Consider the following 12,833-nt stretch of genomic DNA (forward strand, 5'->3'; position numbering starts at 1 on the left):
CCAACCTCAGCTTGCTCTCAGCCAGCCCTCACCTGCCCATCTTACATACTTACAACCCTGCTAGCAAACAAATAAGCAAGCAAGCAAATAAAAACTTTAATTACTTGCACAGTCCTAACTGTAAGAGGTTCTGGTTATTAACAGTTGGATCTAAGCAAGCGTGGGGGTCATTTTACTTTCTACATTTTATCTGTACAGTGAACTGGGCCTACTGCTTGAACAATATTTCATTTGTATCAAATCATGGGTAGCTGTCTTGAGCTTTGGGAAGAGTCAGGGCAGAGATTGAAATATATGCGAGGCTTCAGAAACAAGGAATTGGAGTGAGATTCTGGAATCTGGCTGCATTTTGAGCTGGGGTCAGATTCTTGCTTAATTTTCCACCAGGATCAAGCACATCCACCAGTAGTGTGCAGCTATGCCAAGTTTTGTCTCTGTTTCTGTCAGCCTCCTAGCCAAATGAGCGCCAACACTCACTCTGCGCATCCAGCCAGGAATATGAACAAGAGATCCGAGGAACAAAAGGCAGAAAACTGGGAACTCAGTCCAGGAAATTAGGCAAAATTATTCTCAAGCCCTTGACTAAGAGGAATACTGCTGGGTTAACCACACAATGCACCAGACCTGTCATTACCTCTTTAGCATTTCAGGAACCTTGGTTCCTAGGGAGGAGGACAACAGCTTTACAAGGTCCCTAGGTACAAGGGCACCCACCAGATTCACCTTTATCAATGCCTCCGGCAAAACCTTTAAACAGGGTCGGCCCTACTAGTAGGCAGAGTAAGGAGATGACCTCAGGCGGCAGAACCAGAGAGTGTGTGTCAGTGGTGGCAGCGGTGTCCCTTTGTGTTGGACATGTTCTGTCCTGTGCCCCCTAATAATAATAATAATAATAATAATTTATTATTTATACCCCGCCCATCTGGCTGGGCCTCCCCAGCCACTCTGGGCGGCTTCCATAAAAACCAAAAATACAGTAAAATATCACACGTTAAAAACTTCCCTGAACAGGGCTGCCTTAAGATGTCTTCTGAATGTCAGGTAGTTGTTTATCTCTTTGACATCTGCTGGAAGGGCATTCCACAGGGCGGGCGCCACTACCGAGAAGGCCCTCTGCCTGGTTCCCTGTAGCTTTGCTTCTCGCAATGAGGGAACCGCCAGAAGGCCCTCGGCGCTGGACCTCAGCGTCCGGGCAGAATGATGGGGGTGGAGACGCTCCTTCAGGTATACTGGACCGAGGCCGTTTAGGGCTTTAAAGGTCAGCACCAACACTTTGAATTGTGCTCGGAAACGTACTGGGAGCCAATGTAGGTCTTTCAAGACCGGTGTTATATGGTCTCGGCGGCCGCCCCCAGTCACCAGTCTAGCTGCCGCATTCTGGATTAGTTGTAGTTTCCGAGTCACCTTCAAAGGTAGCCCCACGTAGAGCGCATTGCAGTAATCCAAGCGGGAGATAACCAGAGCATGCACCACTCTGGCGAGGCAGTCCGCAGGCAGATAGGGTCTCAGCCTACGTACCAGATGGAGCTGGTAAACAGCTGCCCTGGACACAGATTTGACCTGTGCCTCCATGGACAGCTGTGAGTCCAAAATGACTCCCAGGCTGCGCACCTGGTCCTTCAGGGGCACAGTTACCCCATTCAGGACCAGGGAATCCTCCACACCTGCCCGCCTCCTGTCCCCCAAAAACAGTACTTCTGTCTTGTCAGGATTCAACCTCAATCTGTTAGCCGCCATCCATCCTCCAACCGCCTCCAGACACTCACACAGGACCTTCACCGCCCTCACTGGTTCTGATTTAAAAGAGAGGTAGAGCTGGGTATCATCCGCATACTGATGAACACCCAGCCCAAACCTCCTGATGATCTCTCCCAGCAGCTGCATGTAAATGTTGAAAAGCATGGGGGAGAGGACAGAACCCTGAGGCACCCCACAAGTGAGAGCCCAGGGGTCTGAGCACTCATCCCCCCCCCCCACTTTCTGAACACGGCCCAGGAGGAAGGAGCGGAACCACTGTATGACAGTGCCCCCAGCTCCCAGCCCCTCAAGACGGTCCAGAAGGATGTTATGGTCGATGGTATCAAACGCCGCTGAGAGATCCAGCAGAACTAGAAAACAGCTCTCACCTTTGTCTCTAGCCCGCCGGAGATCATCAACCAGTGCGACCAAGGCAGTTTCAGTCCCATGATGAGGCCTGAATCCCGACTGGAAGGGATCCAAATGGTCCGCTTCTTCCAGGCGTGCCTGGAGTTGTTCGGCAACCGCTCGCTCAATCACCTTGCCCAAGAATGGAAGATTTGAGACTGGGCGATAGTTGGCCATCGTGGCCGCATCTAAAGATGGTTTTTTAAGAAGCGGTTTAATAACCGCCTCTTTCAGCGGGTCTGGGAAGGCTCCCTCACGGAGGGAAGCATTCACCACCCCACGAAGCCCATCGCCCAGTCCTTCCCGGCTAGCTTTTATAAGCCAGGATGGGCAAGGATCCAGGAGACAGGTGGTTGGTTTCACTCGTCCAAGCAGCCTGTCCACATCCTCGGAGGTAACAGATTGGAATTGATCCCACTCAACTTGACTAGACAGAACTCTAGCACTCTCCCGCCCCGGCCCTGCTCCCACGGTGGAGTCTACTTCTTCCCGAATCTGAGCGATTTTATCTGCAAAAAACTTTGCAAAATCATTGCAGGAGAACATGTGGCCCATACTGGGCCCCGATGTTGCAGGTGGTTCCGCTAAATTGTGAACCACCTGAAAAAGTCTCCTGCTGCTGTTTTCTGCAGATGCAATAGAGGCGGTGAAGAAATTCTTCTTCGCCGTCGCTATCGCCACTTGGTAGGCTCGACGTTGAGCTCTAACCTGTGTCCGGTCAGATTCGGAATGAGTTATCCGCCACCGGCGCTCTAGCCGTCTCAACGATTGTTTCATTGCCCTCAGATCCGTGGAAAACCACGGGGCTGTCCGGGCTCCATGCAATCGGAGAGGGCGCTTCGGAGCCAAACAGTCAATAGCCCTGGTTAACACCACATTCCAGTGGGCCACCAGGGAATCGGCTGAAAGGCCATCAACATGGGATAAAGCATCCCCTACCACTCTCTGGAAACCATTTGGATCCATTAAGTGGCGGGGGCGGACCATCCGAATTGGTCCCACCTCCCTGCAGAGGGGATGGGTCGCAGAGAAGTCCAGTTGCACCAGGAAGTGATCTGACCATGGCACTTCTTTCGTTTCGCTTTTACTTAGTGTCAGATCACCAACATCCATAGAGGTAAACACCAGGTCCAAGGCATGTCCGCGGCTATGGGTTGGGCCAGACTTATTCAGGGACAGCCCCATGGAGGCCATGCTTTCCACGAAGTCCCGAGCGGCCCCTTGTAAGGTCGTGTCGGCATGGATGTTAAAATCCCCTAGGACGACCAAGCTAGGTGTCTCCAGGAGAACATCCGCCACGACCTGAAGCAGCTCGGGCAGGGAATCCTTGGTGCAGCGGGGAGGTCGGTACACCAAAAGGAATCCTGTACGGCCCCTATTGCCCAACTTCCAGAACATGCACTCGGAAAACTGGGTCTTCCTAATAGGACGCCTGGTGCAAACTAATGACTTCCTAAAAATCACTGCAACCCCCCCTCCCCTAAGGCAGCTTACTGCCCTTTGATAGAGAACAAAGAGTCCAGCACCCTAAAGCTCAAGGTGTGGCCAATCGTTCCAAGTCAATGTGCAATTCAGCCATCGACTTCTGTGGAATTCTGTGGATTCCAAAGCAAGCTGACCTGACCCCCACCTCCTGGAGGAATGCACAGATCAGAATGAAACTATCCTTCGGATGTTGCACCTCTCAGAATTTTGTGATACAGTATTCAGTTCAAGAAACATAGAATCATAGAAGTTGGAAGGGACCCTGAGAGTCAATGCAGGAATCTCAACACACGGTCTCCCATTCAAGTTGAAACCATAGTGGACCCTGCTTAGCTTTGCAAATGCGCTAGCAGTCTTATTGTTGCACCACTATTCAAATGTGTGGAGAAATATATTTTAAGATAAAACATGTTTGAAATGTGAATAGTTAGATAAAATATATTAATACATGATAAAATAGGCATCTAAATAGACATTTCCATGTAGATTCACTTTTATAACTAGCTGATTAAGGTAGAAACAGGATGGGTTGGATCTGTTTGTTAGGAGGTACGTAGTTTTTAAACTGTTTTGAGACATTTTAGTTGTCTTGTTTTAGCACTGGCATGTTTCCCATCCCAGTTTCCTTTGGAGGAAGGGTGGGATATAATATTAATAATAACAGCAGCAATAACTTCAACAATAATTTAGCTTGCCTTTCTTCTAATATATTAGTGGGCCTGCACTTCAACCTAGGCCAGCCCTCCAGATGCTTGGTTGGGTAATCTGGTTCCCCTTACCCTACATGCTTGGCCCTTAGGAGACTTAGAAAAGCGCCAAAGGGGAGAGGTTTCATGCATCTGCTTCCATAAGCAACTAATTCTGGAGAGGTCCTTCAGGCCCCCATGCGTTTTCTCTGGCTGCCTTGTCCCAGGTTGCCCTCCTCATTAGCGTGTGGAGCCCATTGTTCAGGCCTGCGCAGAAACCGCCCTCCGAGAGATGAGCAAGGTGGTTCATCTTAATTGTTTGTTTGGGCATTATTAGCAAGAGCAACGCAGTGCTCGGATGTCTTTGGACACCTTGGTAAGCTGACGCAACCAGCAGCTCCTCAGAAACCTCGGGCCTTTTAAAACAGAGAGCCACCTTTGTGCTTCTTCTTCCTTTTGCAGGCAGAGGCTATTATAGCCCTGACATTTCTCTAATCACTGACATCAAGGTGGAGCTGCAGTGCATCATGGGAATGCAAAGGAGAGCAAAGGGAATAGAGAGCAAGACGGCAAATGGGAGGGGGGGAGCTTTCGGAATCAGCAGGAGGGGAGTCTTAAGCTTGGGGAAGAAACCATCAGGGGAGAGCCTTTGAAAGTGATCTAGGCTGGCCATTCATTGGATAGATCGGCATTTGCCCTTGGAAACAGCATGGCAGGGAATCCGAAAAGCCCAAGGCTCTCCTCCCCCCCTTTCTTTCTTTTTGCAGGCCTGGTCAGTAGGAAGGGGCTTATTCCCTGCATGCTTCCTGTCTTTTTAATCCATGATCAAATCTATGATGGACTGACTTGCAATCATGGAAGGGGGCTCCTCATATGCTGCTTGGATCAAGGAATCAAGCCCCTTTTAACTAGTGCACATCTCGCAGCGCATGGGATGCGCCGTCCCAGCTGTACCTGCCTGATCAGCCCATCTCATCAGCCCCAGCCAGCACAGCCAAGGATGCTGGGGACTGTAATCCAAAAACATCCCCATTCCTGATCAAAGTATAGACATCTATATCTCTCTATCTAAGGGGCTCTATGGAATGGAACTGGAGACACAAAGCTTGCTCCTCCTCTACAGCAGCGTAGCCTCTACCCACCTCCTTACCTGAAGATAATGATAGGATCGGTCCTTGGCCTTGGCCTCCTGGAGCATCAAGGCTTTCTCTGGGCCTCCTCCCGAGCTGGGGTAGGCCTCCCGCGCTTGGCTGACGGTCATGGTATGCCAGGAGCTCCGCTTGAGCGTCTGGCCATCGAGGGACATGGACATTCCCGCGCATGCCAAGCACTTGCCCTCCCCACCTCCGCTCTTCAGACTCTTCAAGGTCAAGTCTCTGAAGGCACTTTCAGGGGTGTCCACGCAGTACTGGGTGGCCTGGTCGATGGCGTGCTGCCTCCCGGACACCATGTAGCTGCTGTCGCTGTCCAGGTTGTCGTCGGAGCTCCACCAGCCCATCATCTTGTTCCGGTGGCGGGAGGAGGAGGAGGAGGAATCCAGCTTGCGGTCCTTGCTCTTGCTGCGCTTGCCGTGGCGCGACTGGCGGTGGTGGTGGTGAGGGTGGTGGTGGTGGTACCCTCCCTCGCCCCCCCGGCCTTCCATCTTGGTGCCGTTGTACTCGCGCTTGGAGGGGGCCTCCAGGGAGTGAGACTTGGCAAAGAGCTTCTGGACCGAGTGGACGAGGTGGCGGATGCGGCTGGGGCTCTCGCTCCGTGGCTGCTCCGTGCTGCTGGCCCGCTGGTACTGCAGGGTGTGGAAGCCGTCGTGGTGCAGGGGCAGCTGCTTCTCAAACTGGTCGAGGAGGGTGGGGGGCAGCCGGTTGATCTTGCCGGAAGGGTGGGCGGCCGCCATGCACTCGTCGCAGGAGTCGTACTGCTGCGGCGTGTGGTGCATCCTAGGGAAGGTGCTGCTGCTGCTGGCGGCTGAGAGGGGCTCCGTTAGGCTGAGCGGGGCCTCGGCAGAGCCCCGCGATGGGCAGTAGTGGTCCAGGGAACAAGGCTCGCTGGGGCTGAGGAGGTATGGCTGGCGAGACTCCTGGCTATGGTGGATGTATTCCATCGGCTGGTCGCAGGCCTCCGGGACGCAGTGGCAGGGGTGTTCTCGTGACTGGCTGCGCTCCCCATGGTAACTCTTCATGGTGTCATAACCGTGCGCCGCGTGGCCTACTCATCTTGCCATTGGTGGGGTGGCAGCAGACGAACCTACCAAGAGAAATACCAGCAAAAACAGGTGAGGGGAGAGCAGAAGCGGAGTAGTAGAACACATTTCTTGCATGCAGAAGATGCCAGGTTCAATCCCTGGTGCTGGGGAAAAAAAAATCTCTTTCTGAAACCTGGAAAGGTTTTGCCTGCTGGTGGAAACCAGGGCTAGCCGACATGCTCTCCATATGCTCTTGTATTCCACCTCCCGTAGTCCCTGGCCACTGAACATGCTAATAGAATAATAGAATTGTAGAGGGACCATGAGGGTCATTTAGTCCAACCCCCTGTAATACAGGAATCTTTTGTCCAATGTGAAGTTCAAACCCATGACCCTGAGATTACGAGTCTCATGCTCTACTGAGACAAGGAGGTGGTCTCCCATCCAAGTACTAACCAGGCATGACCCTGCTTAGCTTCAGAGATCAGATGAGTTCAGGAATGTTCAGGGTAGGATAGCCATATACTATATGACTATAGCATGGCTGCTGTTGGAGTGCAACAACATCTGGAGGCCACCATGTTGGCATTTAAAGGCTAACATAACTGATTCACATTTTCTGAAACAACACACAAGATTTCCATTTCCCCAGATTTTGGAATACAGTTCTTTAGCCAAGTAATGTACAAAACTGTATATACTTCGATGACATGCGCCTGGAAATGCATGTGTTAGTGAAAACAACATATGCATTACTAGGAGAAACTGCTTTGCAAATTTGTGTATATTAGGCAAAATTACATAGAAAAATATGTAGATTAAGATAAATTTGCACTAAAACATTGTGAGAAACAGAGAGGAACCAAAATTTACTTGCCTATCCCTAGTGTGGGGGCACATATTCAGGGTCTCCTTTTTTAGGAACAGGCATCCAAAAAGCAAAAGCAGGTGAGCCTGAGCAAAGGTTTCCAAATCTGTCTCCTCCTTGGATGATCAGCATCTGAAACAAGATGGAGAGAAGGCAGAGGCCATGGAGCCACTGGAGACCTTGATCCATACCAATCCAGCCTGCAGGAACTTCAATCAAGCTCAGCACTGCTGGAGAGACCTCCCCACCCCCTTAGCTCTTAGTCAAAACTTTGACTCAAAAGTGACTGCAGCTTGCAACTGGAACCAGACTTCAAAGAATCAGGGAAGGAAAAGGGGCAAAAAAACCTGAGCTGTGAAAGAACAGATCCCTGCTGATCGCATGTTTCTCAGTTTCAACCAGGAAAATTGAGTGGTGAAGCTTTTCCTGCAGGTTGGGAAGAAGTACCTTTGAATCTTCACCCACCATAACAAAGCAAAGCAAAGCAATGCACCACCAACCTAGGGGTGGGCAAATCTGTCACTTTTCAGTTTCTCTCAGTTTCCCAACTTTAGTTCTCCACATTTCCACCTCAGTTTTAATTTTAAAAAGCTCTCATGAAAATTCACCAGCATTTTGGGATGAATTTCTCCTTATATTCGTAGTTACAATTTTGCCAAATATATACATTTTTGCAAAGCAATTACCCCAAATACACAATATATAAATCAATACACAATTGTGTATATATATATATTTGCTTACATATGCATTTCAATGCTCACTTTGCACCACTATGTGCATTTTTTTGTACACATTACTTGGCTGGAGAACTGCATTGCAAATACAGTGAACTGCAAATTTTGAAGATGGCTGTTTCAGTCCTCATATTGTTTTGGAAAATGCAGATGGTGTGGGTTCACCTTTAAATGCAAACTGCATCAGATTTCTCCCTCATCTTCTGTACATATAGATAAATACACTTTGGATTGTTCTAGGCTCCATCTGGCAAACTGTTTGCATGGGTAGAATCCGGTGGATGATGGGTGGAGCCAGCTGGTATAGGGCAAAGGCTGAGTGGGATGTGGGAGAATGAGGATGAAGCATTGATGGGCTGGGGGTGGAATCTAGCAGGCTGTGGGTAGAACCTGGTGTATTCGGGGTAGAGTCTGATATAGTGCTGTCAGGTGTAGTATGGCTGGAATATAGCTGGTTTGTTTATTCATCATTTAAAAGAAATTCTAAGCTGCTTAATATTTTAAAAATCTCTAAGCAGTGCACAACATTGAAACAATAAACAGTATCATGAAAACAAAAATACAGCCTGAAACCAGCAAAGCAGTAAATCAAGATGTGCTACATCCACGGCATTCCCCTGATCCACCAAGCCTGTAACTCTATCAGAAAAGGAAATAAGATTAGTCTGGCATGACTTGTTTTTGAGATACCCATGCTGCAAGGTAGGTCTGGGAGAGACCCTTGTCTGAAATTCTACAGAACCACCGTTAGTGTAGAAACCACTGAACTAGATGGACCAATGGTTTCATTCAGCCTAGGATTCAATTGCCAGCTTATATCCTACCATTCTTCCAAGGAGTCCTTGGCTCTCACTTCCTTTCCCTCATATTTTATCCTCACAACAACCCTGTGAAGTAGACGAGGCTGAGGGTCTGTGAATGGCCCAAGGTCACCTGGTGAGCTTCATGCCTAAGAGGGGATTTGAACCCTGGTCTCCCACATCCTAGTCTGACACTTTAACCACTATACTGTACTGGCTCTTGAGTGTTGGCAACCCTAAAGAGGAAGCTGGTAAGTTTGGATGCAAAAGCTGGTTGCTCTAGACTTGAGAAGGAGATATCTGTGTACCTTCCCATTCCAGGACAAAACATTATGGCAGGAGTTGAGAAGCCCCTGTGGATAGTTTTTCATGTTATCACTCCCCCTGCTTTTTTTTTTAAAGTGTGGATTCATTTTTAGCTATTCATAAAAAATGCAAGGATGGATGGATAGATGAATGAATGTAAGGGGTGGGGGTGGGGAAGAGGAGGCCAAAGGAAAAGAAAAGCAGAGGGGAGAGAGAAAAGGCACAAGGTCACTCCATTCTTGGAGCAGATTTATGGGGGCGCCGTGCAGCCAGGCTCCTGCAAGCCACAAATCACACTTCAATTATTCATAAATATAAAACTGCAGCATTAAAAAGCGGGAGGGGAAGCAACTGCGGCAAGAGGCATCCTCAAACCTGCATGACGGCTGCCTTGTCAGTTCAGCTGGGATGCCAGGGCACTTGTCAGGCAAAGGCAAAGCACTCAGGCCACCCACAAAAAAGCTGCACATCTTCAAAAATGTGCAGAGGGGACCGCGACATTTCAAGCTGGGAGGATGTTTCTCTGTCACCATTGTCCTGAGGTGTCTTGGCAAGGCGCTGGGAGCAAATACAAAGCGTAATGCACACATGCCAGGGTCTTATTGGGACCCTGAACTTAGCCACAGTTCTGGGCGACAAAATAGATCTTTCTTCAGCTTCCACCTGAGCTTTGCTGGATGGCTGCCTTTTTAAGGTTGTTTGAATCACTGAATACAAATGGAGGAGTGAAATAATTCCCTTCATTGGCTACAATTCTAGAGCAGGAGTCCCCCCCCCCCCAGGCACAGGGGCTGAATGCGGCCTCCAGGCCTCTTTTTTTTGGCCCATGGCATTCTCTGCAAGCCACACCCCTCATCTGCCCTGCTCCATGCCCTTCCTGAGTGCTTTTCTCTGGCTGGGATGTGTCCCTGAACTGTGACAATGACTCTTGCTCGCTTGGATGGAGAAAAGTGTGTGTAGAACCCTAAGAATGCAAGGAGAGCCTGCTGGAAGAGGCCAATGGTCCATCTTGTCCAGCATCCTGTTCTCACAACAGCCAATCAGATGCCTTTGGCTTCCACCAACTGGTATTCAGAAGCATTATTGCCTTTGACTGTGGAGGCAGAGCAGAGTCATTATGGCTAGGTGCCTCTGACTTTGGTGCAGCTGGAATAAAGAAGTAGGGAGAAATTCAGCTCAGTTCACCTTTAAAGATGAATCTACCTAATTCACACTTCCTGAAACAATATGCAAATCGAAGCGTATTTGCCTTTTGAAAACTGTGCTTCTCCTAATTTTATAATGCAGCCAAGTAATGTGCACAAACATGTATATATTAGGTAAAGTGTGTATAAAATTGCATAAATTCATGAAAACAGAGTACAAAGATGCTTTATACTGGAGAAAGTTGCTTTGCAAAAATGTGTAGATTCAGGAGAAATCCACATTATACGCTAATGAACTTTTGGGAAAACTTTTTCTGAAAAAGAATTTGCAAATTGATGTGGAGAACTGATGTGGAGATAGGAAAAATGAGAAACGGAGATAAACCAGAGCTGTCGGACTCTTCCATCATTAGCTGAAAGGTAGCCTTCAGTACCTTTCAGTACCAAGAGTTGCATCAGTTTACTCTGCCCTCTTGTGGCTCTAGTCATGCCACCACTGGCACCCATCCCTGGAAGCCTTCTTCAAAGAATCCTGGGAACTGTAGCTTGTTAAGGGTGCTGAGCATTGTTAGGAAAGACCCTTATTCCCCTAATGTAGCCTTGGTCCCTATGTCTACTCATGCAACGCTATTAAGGACCTCAAAACACCCACAACATCAGGGATTCATCTACATGCTCAACTTCCAGCATGAGCTATAAACTCCCATCTACTTGGGTAGCTGCTTTGCATTCTGCATAGGCCAAACTGGCTAATTTCTACTGCAAAACAATTAAAAATAAAATAAAATGGGCACGAATCTGACACTGGAAATGGCATTAGGGAAAAGCCAGTGAGGGAATATCTCAGGCCCCCAGGATATTATGCAACTGATCTTAAGGTGGCTATTGAACAAAAGAATTTCAAATGGAGACTGCAACAGGGAACTGCCAAATTACAATCAGAAGATTCAAATCTGCATCTTAAATCAAGATAATGCTTTTTTTAAAAGCACATGATGTGTGTCAGATAGGTTGCCAATGCTAGAATTTCCAGAGTGGTGCCATGTTAGCCTTCAGTCCTAACCTTTATATCTCAATAGACATGGTTAGATTTGTGTTGTTAGTCTCTTGTAACAAAATCAACAAAGTGTCTTGTGATACCTCAAAGATTAACAAATGCCAGGACTTTTTGTTATCACCAAGACAGCCCTGCTAATTGCCGTTGTAGCTATTTGCTTTTGTGTAATTATCTGTACTTTTTTATTCCCTCTGACCTTCCTCTACACACACACATCCTTGGGTTCCCCTCCCTCCCTCCATTCATTCATTCATTCATTCATTCATTCATTCACTCACTCACTCACTCAAAGACATTTTACTCCACACATCAGCCAGAGAAGGTTCCTAGTGTGGCTCCCAAATCAATATCAACAAGACAGTCTCTGCCCTCAGGTTTATAATCTACAAAGACATGATACAAAAGGAAAAGGGACTGGGAGGGCGAAGGGAAAAGATAACTTTGACACTATTCCTTAGCTATAATTTGGGATTGTTTCATGCATCTAATGAAGTGGAATCTGGTCCATTAATGTTTATACCAGGGGTGGAGCGCCCTGGTGCCCTTCTGAGGTTGTTGGATTCCAGCTCCCATAATCTCAAGACAGGATGACCAATGGTCCTTTAAGATAGATATCTTACAGCAGGGGAGGCAAAAGCCAGGCCCTCCAGTATTCTGTGGTCTGGGGGAAAAGAAGGTGGGCAGAGACACTGCATGATAGAACTCTATAGTTCTGTAGAGTGGGGGAGAATAAGAAAGTAGGCAAACGTTGAGACTGTATAATTAAATGAGGTGGCCAAACAATGTTATTTGAAACTTAATGTTGCTGACCATGAGCAGAGTCTGGGACTTCCTGGAGGGATAACAGCCTCACTGTCAGTATATGAGAACATCGCAGCTGCAGACAGCCAGCTTGTTGACATCACAAGATGCGGCTAGCTGTGGAAAAGAAGATTCCCGGAAGTTCACAGGCTTCTCAGAGCTCTGTGAAGAGTGTAATTTGAGACCTTCCGTTTGCGTATGTACAGGAAGTTTGTCTGACTTGCTAGATGAAGTTTGAAGTGGTCGTACATGATTTCTGTAGTGCTGTAAAGTCAGAAATAAACATCATGTAAATAGATTTCTGACTACTCTTCTTTCCCTGCTAGGGAAGCAGGAGGAGGGTGTGTGCATTTACCCACGCTGGGAAAATGTTGCCTATCAAAATCTCCCTGGTCTGTCTGGGAAGTCAGCCAGAGGAGGTTACCGGTAAACGAGTTCCAAGAGCAGTGAGAGGGGCCAGCCTCTATGGGGGGGGGGGCTTGTTTAACCACCTCTAATATCCCAAAGCAGACTTCCATGGAAGGTATCTTGGCTGCTAAAATTGACTGGACCTCTCAGAAGGAGAAAGCAAACGGTGATGGAATCCATAACATAACAAGAATAACCTTTGTGCTGTGCAAACCC

At 48.2% G+C, this 12,833-nt stretch overlaps 1 protein-coding gene across 5 annotated transcripts in view; it reads right to left on the reverse strand.

Moving 5' to 3' along the window:
- Window positions 1-12,833, reverse strand: part of DLGAP3 (DLG associated protein 3) — a 178,976-nt gene that overhangs the window by 31,387 nt on the left and 134,756 nt on the right. For 4 of the 5 annotated variants that reach the window (XM_053398906.1, XM_053398904.1, XM_053398905.1 and 1 more), the window contains exons 3-4: window positions 7,373-7,495; window positions 5,467-6,557 (exon numbers count right to left, since the gene is read on the reverse strand). In XM_053398906.1, coding sequence (XP_053254881.1) covers window positions 5,467-6,492 — 1,026 coding nt within the window. In that variant the 5' untranslated portion in view covers window positions 6,493-6,557; window positions 7,373-7,495. The remainder of the gene's footprint in view (window positions 1-5,466; window positions 6,558-7,372; window positions 7,496-12,833) is intronic. The other variant, XM_053398903.1, reaches the window with a different exon arrangement.

The sequence above is a fragment of the Podarcis raffonei genome, chromosome 8, assembly GCF_027172205.1.
Source record: "Podarcis raffonei isolate rPodRaf1 chromosome 8, rPodRaf1.pri, whole genome shotgun sequence".
NCBI lineage: Eukaryota > Metazoa > Chordata > Lepidosauria > Squamata > Lacertidae > Podarcis > Podarcis raffonei.